Source organism: Myotis nattereri (assembly GCF_964212035.1).
Source record: "Myotis nattereri genome assembly, chromosome: 7".
In the NCBI taxonomy this organism is placed as follows: Eukaryota; Metazoa; Chordata; class Mammalia; order Chiroptera; family Vespertilionidae; genus Myotis; species Myotis nattereri.
In genome coordinates this window covers 3,093,543-3,114,992 of record NC_138082.1, presented here as the reverse complement: position 1 = coordinate 3,114,992, position 21,450 = coordinate 3,093,543, and the positions used below count along the sequence as shown (strand labels likewise).

The following is a 21,450-nucleotide window of genomic DNA, read 5'->3' as shown; positions in this document are numbered from 1 at the left end:
ACTCACGTGTCAGCTCCTTATCCATCCCAAGTCTAAGGCACACACACATTGGTAGTTTCATCTGAGTGGTGTTAGTTACAATCCTACCAGGTACGGAGTTGCCGAAGGGCAAGCGTCATGTCTTAGGTTCCTCCGGTGGCCCCCCTCACCACAGCGCCTAGCACAGTGCTTGACACACTGCAGCTCTTCTTTAATCTATGAAGCGCATCAGTTAAAACTTCGTTGCAAAGCTTTTGCTAATTTTCTACCACAGGTTAGCTCAATTTCATAGAGGCAGCCTGTAATACTGAAGCCAAGCCACAGTAACTTTCAACAGTAGTATATTATAAATGTTAAATCCTGATGGTCCTCTCATTTATTAAACATTTAGTTGGTTAAATACAGTATTGTTTTTTTATAGTTTTTTTAATGGCTTTGTAAACTTCTTGTGAGAACAAACCAAATTCTCTCTGCTAGGCCAGAGTCGACTGAGCATCTGTTGGCCACAATCTCTCTGGCAGTGACGGGCAGTGGAGAAGGACCTTTAGTCTTGACTGAAGACACAGCCCCTGGGCCCTGAGTCCCAAGCCCAGCCCAAGTTCCCAGAGAGGGAGGCAGAGGAGCCAGTACGCCTGCTGGGGACAGTGCAGTGCAGAAAGTTCTATAAACACACACGTGTGAGGCACAAAACCTTTATTGCCACGGGATGCGGGGGCACTCACCCCGCCTCACCAACAGCTGAGAGTCACAGAAACGCAGACTTCACATGATAAAGTACCACGCCGACGGAGGGAGAAACGGCCCCTTGGGCTGTATTGGCGGTAATACCGAGGTAACCAATTGGCCTTGTTCAGTGAAAATACCTCTAACACAATGAAAAAAACAACACAAACTGTTATAACATCCAATTCATATATACAATTCAAATAAAAATATATATTATTTGCTTTAATGTATAGCAAATTTAATACATTAGTGTTTATAAAATAAAAACTGTATTCTACTGAAATTTTTCTTGTGCTTCCCTCTTATCACTAAACTTGAAAAGACCAGAAAAGTCTAATACTTAAGGAAACTTATTTATGGATTTAAAGATGCAGTTTGTTTGGCCATGAAAGACAGATAAATATTAGTTGGAAGATTACAGCATCTTTAAAAATTGTTGCTTATTAAAATGTACAAACTTCAACTGTAAGACACAATTTTAAAAAAACCTACAGAATTTCTCAAAATAGATTAGAATACAGGAAACGTTTCATGAAACTACTGAGATACTAACCAGTTCTATGGCTAATATTAAAAATTGAATAACCTATTTAAATCATATTCATACTATTTCTACACACAGTGAACAAGACAACCACAGTACTCAACCTCAAGCCAGCAACAGAGTGGCAAGGTCCAAAAAGCTGCTTCAGTGGGGAAATGCTCTGGTACAGTTAAAACATGTAGGAGGGGAAGCTTCTGATAGATAGAAGCTGCTTTCTGGTGTTTCTGTGTAAAGCTAGTCTACAAATCAGAATGAAAAAGCAGTTGTATATGCGACAGTGAACACAACTCCAGCACAGACGTCTCATCTAACATGGGGCTGAGGAGTTGCAGTAGAACAGATTATGACTTAATATGTTTATGCAGTTGTGACCCAGAGCAGAACTGAAACAAAAACCACACATATTCCAAGTCAGTACGCTCCTCTTAGCAACATCGTGTTCAGACGAATCTGGAGGAAGTAGGTAAAGCTGTCTAATGTCTTCTCCTATTAAACCAACAGAAAAAAATATAAATTTCTAATAGGATTTGTTTTCTTAGTATGAATTCCAATGTGAAATTCTCGTAAGTGTGCAAGTACATTATGAACATTGAAGCACAGCCCCCCACGTATATGCACACAACCCATTAATTAAATAGGGGGAATTAAAACAGACTTTCAAGTGAAAATGAATTTAAAAAAAAAAAAACCTGCATTCACAAATCTGAAAGTTGTACAAAAATGAAATTATAAAATAAATAATGAGTATATGTCAACTAAACCGCCACAGAAACATGCCTGCACGTGTGATGTCATGACTGTCCCCTCCTGGGAAGGGCTGGGTGGGAAGACCCCTGGGGAGACTCTAGTTTCTCCGATTCCAGTGCGTAGAGAAGAGTTTCTGGACATAAAACGGTACTTCCTTTATTATGGTACAGCCTTTGTTAACAGTCACCATCCTTGTCACAGTTAGGGTTAACTTACTATGTCTCAATCTATCTCACATGTTCAGGAACAGCGATGTTTGAGTCCAGGCTTGTCCACATCGGTCCCCTTGTTTCAAGGTCTCTGTCCCAGCAACGGCCCCCTATGTCTGCCGTAGCTTAAGTAGCGACCATAGGATGCAATCTGGCAAGTAGGTTAGGAAAGATTGCCTTCTGTGCTTCTCATCTTTTTAACTTTACTCCAGTATTGGTTAATTGTGTACATGTGCCTGATTAAGTCAGCAAAAATGACACTTTACGACTATAAATGACACAGTTCCTACTAAACAAAATCAGTTTCATCAGATATTAAATCCACAATATTTTCCTTGGTTTAAACCGGGTATTTGCTAAATTCCATTTCTCCAAAGTCACTGCTACCCTGCCAATAACTACATTACTTAAACTTTCTTTATGACTGCAAAGATTCTAAACTCTGACATATAATATTTACGCTAAATACGCTTAAAGTAGACAATGAAATTTCAAGTAAAATAAACTGTATCCATATCTACTGGACCGAACAGGTCTCAACATCTACATTTCACTTCTATAAATTACACAAATACATTGTACATTCTTAAATAAATGCTTACAGTATTACTTCGTAAGCCTTTCCACATAAACCGACTCACACAGGAATGTGAATGGATCAATATTTCTATTACAACATTCTCTCTATCTTCTCTCTTGTGGCTGCTGCTTTGTCTTCCTGGCTTCCAGACCACTGTGTCAGTCCTTATGCTTTGGCTATGAAATCTGTTGGAGCTGAATGAGGCAACACTGGTTATTAAGGCTTATTTCTATGATGGAGCATTATCCTTAAAACTGATGCCGTTCCCAGAGAAGAGTGGGAAGATCACAGCTATCTTGAATCTTCAGGCTCTGTTTTGATGACTTTCTTCTCTAAAGTAAAAGCGGAGTGAGGGTAGTCTTTTAAAATCCCCAGGCTCTCTGCATAAAGAGGGAAACACCAAGTGTACGATACTTTACATCAGTGGATCACAAAACAAACGCAAACAAACTTGCAAAACAAGCCCCCAAAGCCCACAGCAAACAGTATCAATTATTCATAATGCTGCAATTCCATATAAAACTTTAATGTTTATGGAGAGTTGTGAAGAGGTTGGATTCTATATTTAAATTCCATCTCTGCCAATTACTAAGCTGTATCCATTTCAGGGCATTACATCTCTCTCTAAGGCCCTACTGTCTTCATCTATAAACTGGGGATAATATCTCTATTGGGTGATGTGAGAGTGAAGTCATCAAATGCACGTGAAGCATTTATCATACAGAACAAATTGACTTTCCTTTAATGCTTGGTCCAATGTGGTAAGTGAAATATATAAAATAAAACCAGTCATCATACACAACTAAGTTACTAGCCAAAATATTTACTATCAATGAAAAAAATGAAACAGAAAAACATCTTTTGTGTTTAAACATGGCACTATTTTTAAAAGTTTCTCTAACCATGAGACATTTAAGTGGGAGAAACAGGAGTAAAAGAATGAAAACTCATTCATAAGGAATAATTCCTTGGAGTTAAGTGTGTATAGTTATTTGAATCTCACAAAAACACTACAGAATGACGGAAAGGTAACCAATACTCATAGCTTATCTGAAATTAGGTGGTTCCATTTATGAACTTACCCTCCCTATACAGAAGTGGATTTTAAATTCAGCAAAGAAGAGTAATAAAAATAGTAGCTACCATTTGTTGAATTCCTATCAGCCAGGCAGTTCAGGTACACTGTCTTGTCTATCCTCATAACCACTCTATGGGGGGTAAGAATTTCTGTTTTACAGATGAAGCACCTGACTTCAAGCGACTCCTAATGTTACTTTAACTCAGAGACTGAATGATTCCTTTGCATGGTGTCGTTTCTAGCAACTTAACTCTGCCTAACTCACTTGGGCAAAAATATGTAAACATCTAACTATAATAAGGAACAGCGCATCCTTTTATGGAGTTCAGTTTACATCTGAACTACAAATGTCATCTCCACGACGTATCTGCATGGCAAGTTTAGCTTCTGATACACAAGGTTTTCTCAGCAGAGAGCAAACATGGAGTCCATCCATTTCATATTGTGAAAGGCCAGAAAAAAGACAGTTACATAACTCAAACCAGCCATTTATAATTTGGTATAAAATTTTATATTAAAGTCACCACTCATGTAATAGCTAATCAAAATCATCTCAACCTTCCTGAGTTCCCTGTCAACTCTTTGGAAGACCATGGTCTCAAGAAGACTGGCCATTATTATGGTCACCTCTCACTTCCAAGGGGAGAAAAACCTGACTAGTCACGTTGTTAGGAATGACCTTTCCAGGGGAGGGACAGTGGGAGGTGAAGAATAGAATGTAAAGATGCTTTATTCAGTGTTTCTCTCTGATGATCTCCCGTTCTCACCTGATGAGTGGGACTTGGCCTCACTGGGGTAAAGTCTACTCAGCTCCCCGTCCACCACAAAATGATGGGGCTGTCTGTTCTGTAGGTTAGGTATTCGGAGATTCAAGGGTCTTTCTCCTAATGGAAAGAAAAAAAAAAAGCAGTGTGAGTAATATTAAAAACACACCATGGTTTTTCTTAAACATAATTTCCACAAACTGCCTCAACACTCCTTCGGAAAGGAGTAAGGAAAAGTCCACAGGCACAGAAGAATCTAGTAACAGTCGGAGATATAGTTTGTGGAAGAATAGAGGAGGAAAATGGTAATTCTTGCTAGTCCCAAGGTTTACAATTCTGCCAGATATTTTTAAGAGCTAATCACGAACTAAACAAAAGTCTGAGATTCTGAGTAAGTGCTCACCTCTGGTATATAATACATCCCCTCTGTCAGGCATTTTCTTACTAGTGCGACCATTTGCCAAGGCCTATCGTGAACTACATAATAAATACTAGAGGGACAGAGATGGCTCAAGCCAACTGCTTATTATTAAAAACAATGACAGCAAAACCTATTTCAAATCTGTGAAAAAACAGAATTATCACAGAAATGGTGAAAATGCCTTATATACCAAAGCATACCCTATATAATAAAACCGTAATATGCAAATCGACTGAACAGTGGAATGACCAGTCGTTGTGACATGCAATGACCACCAGGGGGCAGACGCTCAAAGCAGGAGCTGTCCCCTGGTGGTCAGTGTGCTCCTACAGGGGGAGCACTGCTCAGCCTGAAGCTGGGTTCATGGCTGGTGAGCACAGTGATGGTGGCAGGAGCCTCTCCCGCCTCCACGGCATTGCTAAGGACCCCTCAGAGGATTGTCCAACTGCCAGCTTAGGCCTGCTCCCCATGGGAGTTGGACAATCCCCCTTGGGGTCATGGGGAGCGGGCCTAAGCCAGCAGTCGGACATCCCCCGAGGGGTCCTGGACTGCAACAGGGTGCAGGCCAGGCTGAGAGGACCCCACCCCCCAGTGCATGAATGTTGTGCACCGGGCCTCTAGTCCTGTCATAAACCTAAATCTATCACACTTAACAAACTGCCACCCCCACTGGTTTACCCTGGCATGACAAATTAGTCATCAAAATCTTTCACGAATGCTTTTGCTTCTTAACTCTGAAGTCTTCACTGTCAAGGATGACTGGAGAGGTTAAACAAGACCTCAACTAGAAAGTTTCCCTAACATTTAAAAGAGGAAGAGCGTTCTCCTCCACCACTCTGACCTGCTGACACAGTAGTATTTTATTCAACAGTTAGATGATGCTTCACATGGCTTTCCCACTCAGAAAGAAATCTTATCTTTTTGACAATAGTAACCATTCTCTAGAAAAGCATAATAGTAACATAAAAAAGAAGGTTCTCGCCCTAGCCAGTTTGGCTCAGTGGATAGAGCGCCGGCCTGAAAACCGAAGGGTCCCGGGTTTGATTCCGGTCAAGGGCACGGACCTCCGTTGCAGGCTCCTCCCCGGCCCAGACCCTGGTTGGGGCTCCTGTAGGAGGCAACCAATCGATGTGTTTCTCTCACATGGATGTTTCTCTCTGTCTTTCCCTCTCTCTTCCACTCTCTCTAAAAATCAATGGGAAAATATCCTCAGGTGAGGATTAAAATAAAAAAAGGCCCTAGAAAATTACTGTTTCTGCTCAAGCACTTATCGCCATCGAAAGTAGGGGCCCGATTCCCACACTTGCTTCCTGTGATCTCCCTCCACGGGTGTGAGCTCCAAGCAGCAGGCCCTCCTTGCTCACTGCTGCAGCTCGGTGCCTAGGAGCGTGCCTGGCGCAGAGGAGGCCCTGACACACATCTGTTGAATGAGTGGACGACAATGACCTATTTTCTTCATGTGCCCATAAGAAAAAAAATGAAGTGGTTTTTACAATGGTAAAAATACTCATAAACCACAGCTTTCTAAACTTAGAGCGTTTAAGAGGCCACTTCCCAACGGGCACACCACACAGAAGGTTCCAGAGGGCCTGCGGGAGTGTCAGGCTGAGAGTGGACAGAACGTCTTCAGGTCTCTCCATTCTTAGCCCGTGTCCTCAACGCTCTGCACTGTCACACTTTAGGAAGCATTCAGCATATTCTCTTAGGAACCAAATGTCACACATTCCACAGACAAATCTGTTCTTAACCCATAAAAAATAGGAAGCTGTCATCCATTAAAAACTGATAAAGATCTCCCAGGGAATCCACTTCTTTGAGAACAATGGTCAGTACAGTCAGCCCTCTGTATCCAGGGGTTCCGCATCTGCAGACCAATGGTACATCACAAATATTTGGGGGGCGGGGGCAGGTGATGCTGTTGCTGACATGTAGTATGTAGTTCGGCTTACATGGATGCATCTGTACTGGGCATGTGGAGCCTTTTTATCTTGTCATCATTCCCTAAACGGTAGAGTGTGACAACTATTTATATAGCATTTCCATTATATTAGGTATTATAAGTAACCTAGAGATGATTTGAAGTAGACAGGAGGGAGGGTGCACATAGGTTATCTGCAAATACCACACTGTTTTATCTAAGGGACTAGAGCATCCAGACTTGGGTATCTGCAGGGGGACCTGAAACCAATCCCCCTGTGGGTACCCTGAACACTGCACTATTTACATCTCCCATCCCACCACCCTTTACAAAATACAGATCCACTGTATGTGCAGCTGTTATTTAGGGATGATAAGGTTAAAAAAAAACCCCACAACTTTAAAAATTAAATTTGCAGAGTGAATTCCTTCCCTTTTTGAAAAAGGGACAATTTGTAATTGGACAATTAATTTTGGTAGAGAATCTGTAAGACAATCTCTTAAAAATATTAAGATTTAAAAACCAGCAAGGTTTTGTCTCTTTGAAGTGCACCAACAGCAGGGTCTGCAGGGGCGGCCGGTCTAGGCACCTTGTCCGTCCGAGCCGTCGGAGGCCAGGCCGTTGGGGCTGTGCTCCTCGGAGCTCTGCCTGTAGAGCCCCGCGGAGAGCCGCCTCTCGGCCGGCTGCAGCCGCTCACAGCCCGCCTGGGCGCACAGGAACTCCATCGGCTTCGTCACTCCCTTCTCAGGCTGCTAGGAAGAAAGCAAAAATAAAATCAGTCACCACAACATTCCAGATTTTTTTAATGGCCTAAAGATGCCAATTTCAGACTCGCGCAGATATATTTAGAATTCATTAAAATTAGTTCACACTTCATGTGGCATACACGTCCCCTAAGTATGCAAAGGGAGAAAATCTTGCTCAATCCAACGAGAGAATTCCAGTTCAGCTCAAAAGCAAAATAGCCTCAGTTCTGGCTTCTAAGGTGCCGAGTCCTTTGGAAGGTTTTTTGAAAAAGGAACCTCAGTGCAGCAGCAGCATCTGCTGTAAGCTGCTTCTAACGGTGACATCTCGGCATTTTTATTTTAGGATCTGGCACTACACAGACTCTGGTATGACGACAGTGTTTGGGGAGAAAGTGTAAAATGGTTGTCTAGAGAAAGAAGACACACTTCCCCTAAAATTAAACAACACAGATTATGCAGAAAACATCAGTGCCAGCTAGGGTCTTCACTTTCGTCATGGAACGAAATGGCAGTGTTTCCCAACCAACCATGAAAAGCCATGTTTTATTGATTTTTTAAAAAATATATTTCATTGATTTTTTACAGAGAGGAAGGGAGAGAGATAGAGAGTTAGAACCATCGATGAGAGAGAAACATCGATCAGCTGCCTCCTGCACACCACCTACTGGGGATGTGCCCACAACCAAAGTACATGCCCTTGACTGGAATCAAACCTGGGACCCTTCAGTCTGCAGACCGATGCTCTATCCACTGAGCCAAACCGGTTAGGTCGAAAAGCCATGTTTTAAAAGACACAGTTAACTGGCTAAAATATAACTTTATCTCTGTGTGTTTTATAAGTTCCTTCTCTACGTACTGCTCTAAATTATATATACATATATATATACTAGAGGCCCGGTGCACAAAAATTTGTGCACTCGGTGGGGAGGGGGGGTCCCTCAGCCCGGCCTGTGCCCTCTAGCAGTCTGGGACACCTCGGGAGATAACGACCTGCTGGCTTAGGCCTGCTGCCGGGTGGCAGAGGGCAGGCCCAATCCCTAGGTGCAGCCCCAGTCAGACTCAGAGCAGGGCCGATTGGCGAGTTGGGGCGCCACCCCGTCATGCACAGAGCAGGGTGGATCGGGAGGTTGCGATGCCACCCTCAGTCACGCTCAGGGTAGGGCTGATTGGGGGGTTGAGGCACCGCCCCCTGTCACACTGAAGGCAGGGTCAATGGGGAGGTTGTGGCGCCACCCCCTGTCACGCACAGAGCAGGGCCAATCCGGGGGTTGGGACGCTGCCCCCTGTCACTCACAGAGCAGGGCCCATCAGGGGGTTTGGGGCTCCGTACCCTATCATGCACAGAGCAGGGTCGATCAGGGGGTTGGGGAGCTCCCCCCTGTCATGCACAGAGCAGGGCCCATCAGGGGGTTGGGGAGCTCCCCCCTGTCACTCACAGAGTAGGGCCGATAGGGGCGTTGGGGCATCGCCCCCTGTCACACACAGAGCAGGGCGGATCAGGGGGTTGGGGCGCCGCACCCTGTCACACTCAGGGCAGGACCGATGGGGAGGTTATGGCTCTACCCTGTCACACACAGAGCAGGGCCCGTGGGGGGAGGGTTGGGGCGCCGCACCCTGTCACTCACAGAGCAGGGCCAATCAGGGGGGTGGGGCGCCACACCCTGTCACACACAGAGCCGCAGGGCGATCAGGTAGTTGGGGAGCTCCCCCCTATCAGGCACAGAGCAGGGCAATCAGGGGGTTTGGGCGCTGCCCCCTGTCACGCTGATCCCGGTGCCGGGAGGCATATTACCCTTTTACTATATAGGATAGAGGCCTGGTGCACGGGTTGGGGCCGGCTTGTTTGCCCTGAAGGGTGTCCTGGATCAGGGTGGGGGTCCCCACTGGGGTGCCTGGCCAGTCTGGGTGAGGGGCTGAGGGCTGTTTTCAGGCTGGCGGGTGACGGAAGCTCCCAACCGCTTTTTTTTTTTTTTTTTTTTTTAATTCAGCCAGTTTTAGCTGTGAGGCTTGGCTCCAGCTCTTAGGCCTCCGCTGCTGAAAGCAGGTATCTGGTTTGTTTGGGTTCTATAACCGAAACACTGTTTCAACTCCAGCTCTGAGATCCCGGCTCGCTGAAAGCAGGTTTCTGGGATTTTGTTTAGGGTCTATATTTGTAACAATGTTTCAAACTGCAAACTCAGAGGCCGGCAGCGGCAGGCGGGGAACGTTGGAGTCCTCCGTCACTGAAGCAAGCAAGCCTCATGTTCGCTTCAAGCTGCCTGGCTGCCAGCCGCCATCTTGGCTGGCAGTTAATTTGCATATCACCCTGATTAGCTAATGGGAAGGGTAGTGAACGTATGGCTAATTACCATGTTTCTCTTTTATTAGATAGGATATATATATATATATATATATATATATATATATGATATTCAGGACAGTGTATTGGTGACATTTTGCTAAAGAGTAATAGTCAAAATGTAGACATGAGCCAGGCCAGTGTTGCTCAGTGGTTGAGCATCAACCCATGAACCAGGAAGTCACGGTTCAATTCCCAATCAGGGCACATGCCCGGGTTTTGGGCTTGATCCCCAGTAGGGGGCCTGCAGGACGCAGCTGATCAATGATTCTCTCTCATCATTGATGTCTCTCTCTCTCTCTCTCTCTCTCTCTCTTCCTCTCTGAAGTCAATAAAAATATGTTAAAAATTATAGACATGAATCATTACCATTCTATATAAAAGAGTAATATAAGGAAACTGCTATATAAAATCATTTACAAACAATCCTGATTCACAACGGTAAAAATCAATAGGAAATATATTAATTCAATGAATAGGATACAAGTTTTTTACTATTTTTCTGAATGCTCATAAACCAGATCAAAAGAAATTGTAACTTCAATTCATTTGAATTAACTGATAAAATTTCAGTAAGAATTCTGAGTGGGAAATGTATTTTTCATCCTTTTAACATGAAAAACAAAACTTGGCACTACTAATCCACTAGGGAGAAGATCAGCAGGAATAAAACTTACAGTACTTTCCAAAAGGTGCTGTTTGCAGAAATGACTTTTTAAAATGTTAATTTCAGTGTACATAATGAAATAATAGCAAAAGTGCCTGAAGCTGCATATTAATTTAACACTTGTTATTACACATTAATTGAAATAATTAACAAAAGCTATACAGTCAACTATTAATATTTTATTGAAAACTAGTACTATTTATCTCAGAATTGTATTTCACACAGACATAGTCAGCATGGCTGATTTACTGGTATCAAATTATTTCTTTTGGGTTTTCTTAGGGAGAGAATCTATTTTACTTCCTACAAAACTACAAAGAATAAATAAGTATCACCGTATCACGTTCTGCTCAAAAAGATTCTGCTCATAAACCAAAGCAAACCAAGTTGTTATTGCTATCTTGTTGACACAGCTGTGATCAGATGACATTTTAAGAACCAGAAATTAATTCAGTCCTTGGATGCTTAAAACTGGAACCAGTTGAAACAGCCATTTACTTTTCAACCTACAGATATTCTTATGAGCTATGAACTGGTGGTTTTACGTTACCTGGGAACTGAGGGCAGCGAGTTCTTCGCTCTTAGCTTTAGCCTGCTGGAAGAGGGTTTGCACAGAGTCCTGGAAATCTGGAAACCCATCCTGTAGATCGAAGAATAAGTCCTTTTTTACTTAGAATTTCTAAATAAATAAACATATGATCTAAAGCTCAGAAAATAAAGCAAAGACAACCATCTTAAGGAAGATTTCAATGTACAATGTTTCATTTCTGTCTTTTATGGTACAACTACCTTATTCTAGAGTTGTAACCTCAATAAAAACATAAATGAAAAAGATGCAAAGATTTATACATCCATACTATTTTACACTGGAAGGCAGAATTCATGATCAATGATAATAATGGTTATATAACATTTCATATAACTTTTCATCTAGTGATTTGCTTACTTAACCACTATCCCCATATTGGACATTTATATTATTTTCCTCATTTTTGGTTTGAAAAACACTAAAATATTTCCATGGAAATAGCATTTCACATAGTTAAGAGATTCCCAGAAGTAGAATTACTGCAGAGAGATGAGCATTTTTATGTTTTCCACATACTTTCTACAAGGGCCTTTCACTGTTTGCCATATCATCTATACTAATAAAAGCCTAGGTGGTCCTAGTGCCCTTGCGTGTGATCCTGCCACAAGATGGCTGCATGCACAGCGGAGATGGGGCCCAGTGGCCGCTCTGCACGGTGAGGCCTGGGGCTCCCGCGGCTCCATGTGGCATGGAGGAGGTGGGTCACGGCAGGGGAGGGCAGTTGTGGGCGATCAGGCCGGCTGGGGAGGGCAGTTGTGGGCCATCAGGCTGGCAGGGGAGGGCAGTTGTGGGCAATCAGGCCAGCAGGGGAGCAGTTAGGCGTCAATCAGGCCAACAGGGGAGTGGTTAGGGGGCGATCAGGCTGGCAGGCAGAAACAGTTAGGAGCAATCAGGCAGGCAGGTAAGTGGTTAGGAGCCAGCAGTCCCAGATTGTGAGAGGGATGTCCGACTGCTGGTTTAGGCCTGATTACAGGGACCGGCAGTCAGACATCCCCCAAGGGCTCCCAGATTGGAGAGGGTGCAGGCCAGGCTGAGGAACACGCCCCCGCCCCCCGCACAAATTTTGTGCACCAGGCCTCTAGTCTATAATAAAAGTATAATATGCTAATTAGACCGGACAGCTGAACGACCTTCTGGACCCAGGACTGTGAGGGTAGAGGCAAGCCGCCGTGGCTGCGACTGATTGGCGGGCTGTGGTGGGTGGGCGGGGCCTCCCTCTGTGAGGGAAGCCTGGGTCCCGGGTGCTGGAGGGAAGCCGGTGCCGGCAGCCAGGGGAAGGAAGGCCTACTCTTGCACAAATTCCATGCATCGGGCCTCTAGTAAGCAATATCTGACAGCTCTGTCCAGCACTGGGTGGTGTTGCTTTCTCAGTTTTTGCCAATTTATTTTTGTTTTGATATTCAAAAATTTAAATTTTACATACTGTAGTTGCATATAATTGTGTTTTATTTTGTGATTTCTTCTGTTGCTATAAAGTTTAGAAAAGGATTCTGCTTTAGAGATTTGATAAGTATTCAAATCTACCCTCTAGTTTTTCTAAGCCGTGTGTGTGTGTGTGTGTGTGTGTGTGTGTGTGTGTGTGTGTTTATTTAATCTCTAACTCACCAGGAATTTATTTTGTTAAATGTAATGTGGTAAAGATCCAAAGTAAACTTTCTTTAAGGTGCTACCCAATAGTCTCCATCTGAATTTCTGAGGGACTCTTCCACGTCGCGTGTGATTTCCCTGCCAGGCAGTGGAGCTTTGGATTAGAAAGACCTGGTCCATGTTCCAGGCCCACCACTTAGGTTCCTGAGCCCAGCAGTCGGGCCTTCTGATGGTGTCCCACAGCCTCTGGCAGTCAGTTCACTGTGGTGGGAAAACTGCAGGGTGGAGGAGCTGTCACTCATGACATGTAAAGGCGGTCCCAGGGACCCAAAAGGACCCAAGAGGAATGACTCAGAAATAACAGGGAGACCGTTCCCAAGAAGCTGGGCTCTTCGCATTATGTGTGGGGCAGGACTTTTGTTCTGTCTCTCCAGCTTTTTCCCAGGAAGCCAGAGGTACCATGCTATGAGCCATTTATCTTCATGTCCTATTCCTGGCTGCTGCTATTAATCACAGCGCGCCCTCAGTGGCGAGGCTCTGCGTCTGAGCACTGAGAAAACAGGAGTGCAGGGTGGGGTGCTGTTTGTGAACTCATTACCATCACCCCACCCCTCAACCTTCCCACTGAACACTAGCAAGCTGCCTTCATGTACTGCTGAGCCGTCTTTAACTGACTCACCCAGCAGATGTTCTCAGCCTCACACGTGCATTTTCCTTTTTTCTACTCACACTTTCTATATGAATAGCAGATTGTAAGGCTTCTGTTTTCTGATCCAGAGGGGAAGAATCGACATCAAATTAGACCAGCTTCCTCTTCAACAGGCTTCGTGACAGCGTAGGTGGGTTCTGATCCGCTCCCCCTCCCGCGGCTCCCTCCCCCGCCCACGGGAGCTGTGGCAGATGTTTCCTGAGGCTTTCTTCTTTAAGCCCCAATTCTTTGACTTTCTGGCCTCGATTAACAAACTTCACTTCTCTCATCCACTCATCTCTGATTGCTCTGCACTCCCAGCCCACACAGGATCAAGAATGCGGTACCTCCCAGCTCTCTGCCCCGTCTCCAGCAATTTCAGTGAAACAAGAAAACTCACAGCTGAGATCTGAACAGTAACAGCCCATGTAGTCAGCTACCACGCCAGTCGAGACAGGCTTTTACATCTTCTTCCCTCCTCCTGAGATACCACTTGTAACACTGGAGGCATGACAGGGTTCGTTCATGGAGTGCAACACGTTCTTTATGAAAAAGGTTAGCAACCGAGTCCACTTTTAACTAATGTTTCAAAAAAATGAGGTGGAGGCAAGAGTGCCAGGGCCTTGGCCTCTTGATGGTTCATCCTCTTTGCTAGTTGTCAAGCTGTCTTAAATCCTTTCTGTCATAGGTACAATATAAACAAAGCAAGCTAATTTTTTATTTACTATTTATCTTCCCAACACAGTTTTTCCTCACTCAAAACAATTAGTGTGCCAAATGGTAATGCCTTATATTTATATTAAGTGTTTATAATTTAGGCTAAGTTTATATTATTTGTGTTGTAATTTACATTAAGTTTTCTCCTCAAACCCTATCACTGTTTCCCAGAGAAGCTTCCTTGGATAAGAAAATGGCAGCTGCCGCTCTTCTCTGCGCACTCTGCCTCCATGGCGCGCTAGTGGGAAGTGTAATTCCAGTACGTAGTGTTTTTCACACCGAAGGCGCTTTGTGAATGGCCACTGCTCTGAAGTTTAGGAGTCAGACCTAGACTGGAAGGCCTGGCTCTGCCACCAGGCAGCAATGTGGCAACTTGGGCAAGTTCCCGAGCCTTTCTGGGCCTCTCCTTGCTGTAAAAGTGGAAATCACAAAGCCTCCTAGAGGGTAGACATGAAGGCTTGTGACAATGAATTTCAAATGCCTAGAGCAGTGATGGCGAACCTATGACGCGTGTCACCTCTGAACTCATTTTTTTGGTTGATGTTTCTTTGTTAAACGGCATTTAAATATATAAAATAAATATCAAAAATATAAGTCTTTGTCTTACTATGGTTGCAAAGATAAAAAAATTTCTATATGTGACACGGCACCAGAGTTAAGTTAGGGTTTTTCAAAATGCTGACCCGCCGAGCTCAGAAGGTTCACCATCACTGGCCTAGAGGGACAGGCACATAACAGATTCAGTAACAAAGTAGCTATGTTACCATGGCCCCAGAGCTAGATGTGGGGTCTCTGACCCATGTTCATGTCAGCTGAAGGAGGACTCGCACACAGGGCGGCCACCCCGGGTGGGCAGCTGCTCCGTGGCCTGGGCAGGAGAAGCATGGCCAGACCTCGCTCGCTGACAGAGGGAGGAGGAGGAGGAGGAGCCTCCCGTAGAGGCCTCACTCCAAGTCAGGGTTCCCCTCAGGTTCCCCGTGAGCAGGCGTCTTCCTCGGCGTCTCCTCATGCCTTCTAGCAATTACACTTTCACACAACATGCACACCGATCACCACCACCAACAGCAACACCAAACAGCTAACTATCCTCAAGGGGAACCACTAGAACATAATGGGAAAAATCAGACAAGGATTTAAAACCTTCACCCCACTCAGCCCTTCACGAAGAGATCAGGAACAGAAAGCAGCCAGCAACAAGAAGGCATCTGACTGAGCCTGAACACGGCACTGGCGTAGTTCACTGCTGTATCGTAATGTGCTGGTAACGGCACGGAAGAAAATGTTTTTCTTTCCCTTACGTGTCTATTATGATGTCATTTCTATTTTATCCACTGGCATTACATTTCTTTTTGTTCGCTGTAAAAATTACAATTTTAAAATGAAAATAAGTCAGCAACTTGGCATGTATGCTCATTCGTCATTGTCAAGGGTTTTGGAAAAATAAAGATGAAAAGACAAAAAAATTCTCATTAATTTGGGCCCAATAATTAGGACTCTGTTGTATTTTACAACAAACTAAGCTTATCTTTTTATTACTTTTGTTAAATAGAGAATCAGGAAGCTAAGAATCCCAAAAGAAATATTCAAATGAAATAAGATGAACAAGTATGTTAAAAGAATTCTGAAATCTAGTTTTACTTACGAAGTCCTTTGTGTCAGTCATATATTCTGGACAAACTGGTCTCAATGTTCTCTAAACACTCACAGTATTTTCTTATCTCTCTGTCTTTGTAATGCCCCTCCACCTCCAACCCACATTCCTACACTCTGAAATCCTACCCTTCTTTTTCAACCCAGCTCAAATGATATCTCCTCAACAGAACTTTCCCTAATCTCTTCTCATGCCAGAAATTCTCCCCCTCCTCAGCAGCCACACCAAAGGGAGACACAAACAAAGCACTAATACGTGGAAAAGTCTTAGGGGAGTAGTAGTGACCCTATACAGCCAATACTACTACCTCAGCCTCAGCTTCCCAAACCAAACGAACAGTTCTAGCACCTCTAATTTGACTTAGAGTACACAGGAAAATGTAGGCAACGACTTATGCCAACATTGTATATTTCAAAAAGAATCCTATATAATAAAAGCCTAATATGCTAAGTGTCTCGTCATCTGTTCAACCAATCAAAGCATAATCTATAATAATAAAAGCATAATATGCTAATTGGACCAGACAGCCGAACAACCTTCTGGACAAAGCTGGGGCTGCGAGGGCTGAGCCCCTTGCATGAATTTTGTGCATCGAGCCTCTAGTGTGCTAATGATATAAGGCCGCTCGACTGCTCATTATGATGTGCACTGACCACCGGGAGGCAAACAGTTGACCAGTCCTTGGCCTGCACCCTCTCACAATCCGGGACCCCTTGGGGGATATCGGAGAGCTGGTTTTGGCCCAATCCCACAGGCCAGACCGAGGGACCCCACTGGTGCACAAATTCGTGCACCAGGCCTTTAGTTACACTATATGTGCGTGTAGGTATACACACATATCTACAACACACACGCACAATGAAGAGATACTGATATCTACCATACATGAGTGCTTTTTAAAAAACTAAGTAAAAAAAAAAATTAAAAACAAACCAATAGCCCTAGTCAGTTTGGCTCAGTGGATAGAGCATCACCATGCCTGCAGACTGCAGGGTCCTCGATTCAATTCTGGTCAAGGACACATGCCCGAGTTGGGGGCTCGATCCCCAGTTGGGGGCGTGCAAGAGGCAGCCAATCAATGATTCTCTCTCTTCATTGATGTTTTTCTCTCTCTTCCCTCTCCCTTCCTCTCTGAAATCAATAAAAATATATTTAATAATAAAAAACAACAACAAAAAAGTAAACTACTGTCCTAAATTCAAAGCTAAGTCCATATTTATTTCTGGGAAACAAAATTAAGAGTTTAGTGTCTGTAAGAGCATTTAAAGAAGCTTGGGACTGGTTAGTCACATGTTTTATTTAGAAAAGAATAGGACTATTATTCACAGTAAAGGAAACACTGATTATCTTCATTCTAAAATATATTTTTATTGATTTCAGAGAGGAAGAGAGAGGGAGAGAAAGACAGAAAAATCAATGATGAGAGAGAATCACTGGTCAGCTGCCTCCTACACACCCCATACTGGGGATGGAGCCCACAACCCGGGCATGTGCCCTGACCGGAATCGAACCATAACCTCCTGGTTCATGGGTTGACACTCAAACACTAAGTCACGCTGGCTAGGCTGATTATCTTAATTCTAAATTCAGAATTATTCAAAGAGCTTTGTGAACTGCAGTAAATCAATCAACCAACCATACAGAACTCTAATTCCATCATCTCTAGTGGAATATTTCTAAAAGGAATAAAAGGGCCACATCTAATGCTATAACCTAATACTCCATGCTACTAAAGGAAGCTCAGCCCTGGCAGGTGTGGCTCAGGGTGTTGAGCATCGTCCCGTGCACCAAAGAGTGCCAGGGGGGCTCCTGGTCAGGGCACAGGAGCACATCCTCAGAGGCAGCAGATGGGTGTTGGTTTAGGCTAAAGATTTTAGAAGTCAAAGATGCTTATCCATAGCTACTCATCATTTCATCTAACAGATTTTATTAAATGCCTATCAAGTGTAAGTCACTCTTCTAAATTCAGTATTAAGATATGCTGGATAGACAGATAAAAGCTTTATTCACATTTAATGGTGCAGACTGATAATAAATTTAAAACAAACATATACTAGTTCCAGATACTGGGGAATGGTAGGAAAATAAACTAATGAAACCATGAGAATGAGCTTAAATGATTTGGGGGTAAGGGTGTTCCTTTTAGAAAGGGAGGCAGTGGAGTCAGAGGAAACCAAGTGACTATCGTGAGATCTGGGTAGAGATAACTGATGCGGAGGCACAAGTGAGTCTGGCATGTTCCAGGAACAGAAAATTGGTCCATGTGGGTGGGACACAACAAGAGTTGTGGTAGCAGATGAGGTCAGAGATGCCACCCAGAGTCAGATCATGTAGGGTTTTAGATGCCTAAGGGAAAAGTGTAGATTTTTTATTCTCAGTATAGTAGACAGCCATTGGAGAGATGTAAGCAAAAAAGGGATTTATGTTTTTAAAGGGTAACTGTGGCTTTGGTATAAATGACGGACTGTTCCAATACAAACAGATCTTACTTGATGATAGATATTTAGGGTAGTCAAACATAGCTTATTTGCTTTACCTTGAAATCCAATAATGGATGGCTCCGAGCACCGAGCCCTATCTCCTACCCAAGAAAAAAAGGAAGGTGCCACCAGACTTCAAAATTATCTCCTCTGCTACTGACTGGACCCTAAGAAAGTACAGCAGCCCCACCCTGTTCACAGGGAACACACATCCCAAGACCCCCAGCGGGTGCCTGAAACCAGACAGCACTGAATCCTGTACGTGCTGTGCTTTTCCTACACATACATACCTGTTATAAAGTCTAATTTATAAATCCGGCACAGTAAGAGATTAACAACAAGTACTATTAAAAAAGAACAAGTATAACAACAGACTGTAATAACGGTTATGTGAATGTGGTCTCTTCCTCCTCCCTCCCTCCCTCCCTTCCCAGTAATTTGTATATTTTTCAGCCTAAACCTAGTCTTCAATCTGTATGACCATCCCTTACTTGGAGTAAGTGGCTGGTGTCAGTCATTTCAGAAGATCCCTTACTGAAGTCTGCATGTTGGCTCAGCGCTTTCTGGTGCAACACACTGCCATCAATTGAAACACACTTTCTGCTCATGTCTTCCACCCACAAGTGTAATGTCTTTTCCATCATATCTAAGCACTTACCTCGCACTGTGGCCATAACGTTTGCAGCTTAAGGTACAACAGCAAAATTAACACAAATTCTTTTTTTCTACCCACAATTTCACAGGTAAAAAAATTGGTTCTTACTGTAGATCTTAGAAACATCAGCATATGATTTTTTTCTCTTTCCTATTAGGTTGAGAACTTTCACCTTTTCACTTAAGGGACGCCTTTTACTGCTTCTCTTTGGCGTATCTGAACTGCCAACATCACTGCTCTTGCACTCAGCATTCATTATTAAGTCAAATCAGGGCTCCTTGCACAGAAGCACCGTGATGGTGTCAGTCGCTCGATAACCGAGGCGGCCAAGGGACTCCTGGGCAGAGAGTATACACAGCCTGGGTACTCTGGACAAAGGCACGCTTCACCTCCCAGACGGGAAAGAGCGAGATCTCATCACGCTACTCAGAATGGTGCAGAATTTAAAACTTGTGAATTGTTTATTTCTGGAATTTCCCATTTAATATTTCTGGACTGCAGCTGACTGTGGGAAACTGAGACCACAGGTAACTGAAACCATGGAAAGTGAAACCATGGCTGCTGGCGGGGAACTACTGTATCAGTCCAAATTAAGGAACGCGTTCTGAAACCTTCTGAGCTGAGAGCCCTGAGAGAAGCACATTGTTCTTGCTTAACTCCCACCTTCCCGCTGGCAGGTCTAAAATCAGAAGGACAGCCTCAAACATGTCCCCTAAAAGAGGCTTCAATTACACTGAAGTCTCTATAATTTGCACCTACTAAATTGTCATTTCCCTCAGATAGTTAATGTAAAGAAATTAAATCTTAGCTCCTTTAAAAATACTTAATAAGGTGACATGTTATAAATAAGATTAAAAAATAGTTTAACCTGTAGAGTTTAAAATCTGTAAAAAACACCTATTTACAAATGAACCTTTGATAAACCGACTGGACATCAATCTTATTGTTGTTTCCTTCTAAGAACTTCCTTAGAATCCTAGTTCAAATGACCATAGATATATCAAAGCAAAAAAATTATATATTGCTTTTAAGATACTGCATTTCACATTTTTCACTAGTTTATGGGACCATCCTTTTTCTTACTTTAAACTACTAAAGCAAACATTATTAACATAAGAAAAGAAAATAACATAATCATACCTCCACTTTAATTCTCTTCGGGGATAATTCATCTCTTTCTCCACATTTTGACCTGAGGGGAATGGGAGAGACAAACTTGAGAAGGTAAGAAGTTTTATTCTAGAGACATCTTAATCTATAAACTTCCACCGAAACATATAACCCTGAAACCTGACACCAAAAGTAAGACATGCATAGCGAACACTGAAGTGAGGAAAACTAGATTTTTCATTTTTAAATCAACACTGAAAGATGCAGATGCAATTATTATCCATTTTTAAAGATGTATACTATTTAGAATTCCCCACACAGAAAGTACTCAATAAGTATGTAATGATTATTACATAATGAAAAAGGAAAAAAAAATTGAGGATTGTATTCCATAATATCCCTTTATGGGTCAGTAGAAACAATTTAGGACAAAATGACAACAATGGCCATTTAAGATGAATACCTGAAGCGACATGAGATTAAAATGCTTTTTATCTACCTACCGAGACAACAACACACTCCCCCTTCACCTAGAGACCCCTCTGCTGGGAACCTAGCCCACAGAGGTCCTACACATACGTGAACTGCTACTGCCGACTGAACTGTGGCGAGCCATCAATTCTGCTACACTTTCATGTAAAACGGGTGGGGAACATCTGGCCCGCGAGCCATATGAGGCACGAGAAATCATTTGGTCTGGCCCTGCCAAGGCATTGGGGTGAGTTAATTAAATGTCTGACCAAATCTAGCAGGCTAATTTTTAAGTGGATAATTTTGTATGGCCCTCAAATGATGTTATAAATATCCAAATGGCCCTTGGCAGAAAAAAGGTTCCCCACCCCTGATATAAAAGATGTTAGAGCAGGGGTCCTCAAACTTTTTAAACAGGGGGCCAGTTCACTGTCCCTCAGACCGTTGGAGGGCCGGACTATAGTTTAAAAAAAAAACTATGAACAAATTCCTATGCACACAGCGGCGGCAAAAACACCAGGCAGGCCGGATAAATGCTTTCGGCAGGCCGCATGTGGCCTGCGGGCCGTAGTTTGAGAACCCCTGTGTTAGAGTGTCAAAAACGTGAACTTCAGAATAAATAAGATACGCATAATGTTATTTACTGTGGTATTATTTATAATGAAAAAGACTAGAAACAACTCAGGTATCCATCAACAGGGTACTGGGTAAATGAATCATGACACATCCATGTAAAAAACAATGAGGAAGATGTATATGTACTAGTATGTATAGAGTGAGATCTC

The 21,450-nt window shown here is 43.3% G+C and overlaps 1 protein-coding gene across 2 annotated transcripts in view; it reads right to left on the bottom strand.

Annotated features, from left to right (window-relative positions):
- Positions 1-657: 657 nt before the first annotated feature.
- The window catches only part of NAB1 (NGFI-A binding protein 1), a 45,587-nt gene continuing 24,794 nt past the window's right edge, over positions 658-21,450 (bottom strand). Inside the window, exons 4-8 of one of the 2 annotated variants that reach the window (XM_081096124.1) lie at positions 20,225-20,276; positions 11,268-11,357; positions 7,556-7,715; positions 4,631-4,747; positions 658-3,165 (exon numbers count right to left, since the gene is read on the bottom strand). In XM_081096124.1, the coding sequence (XP_080952250.1) occupies positions 3,077-3,165; positions 4,631-4,747; positions 7,556-7,715; positions 11,268-11,357; positions 20,225-20,276 (508 nt within the window). In that variant the 3' untranslated portion in view covers positions 658-3,076. Of the gene's footprint in view, positions 3,166-4,630; positions 4,748-7,555; positions 7,719-11,267; positions 11,358-20,224; positions 20,277-21,450 lie in introns of both variants that reach the window. The other variant, XM_081096123.1, reaches the window with a different exon arrangement.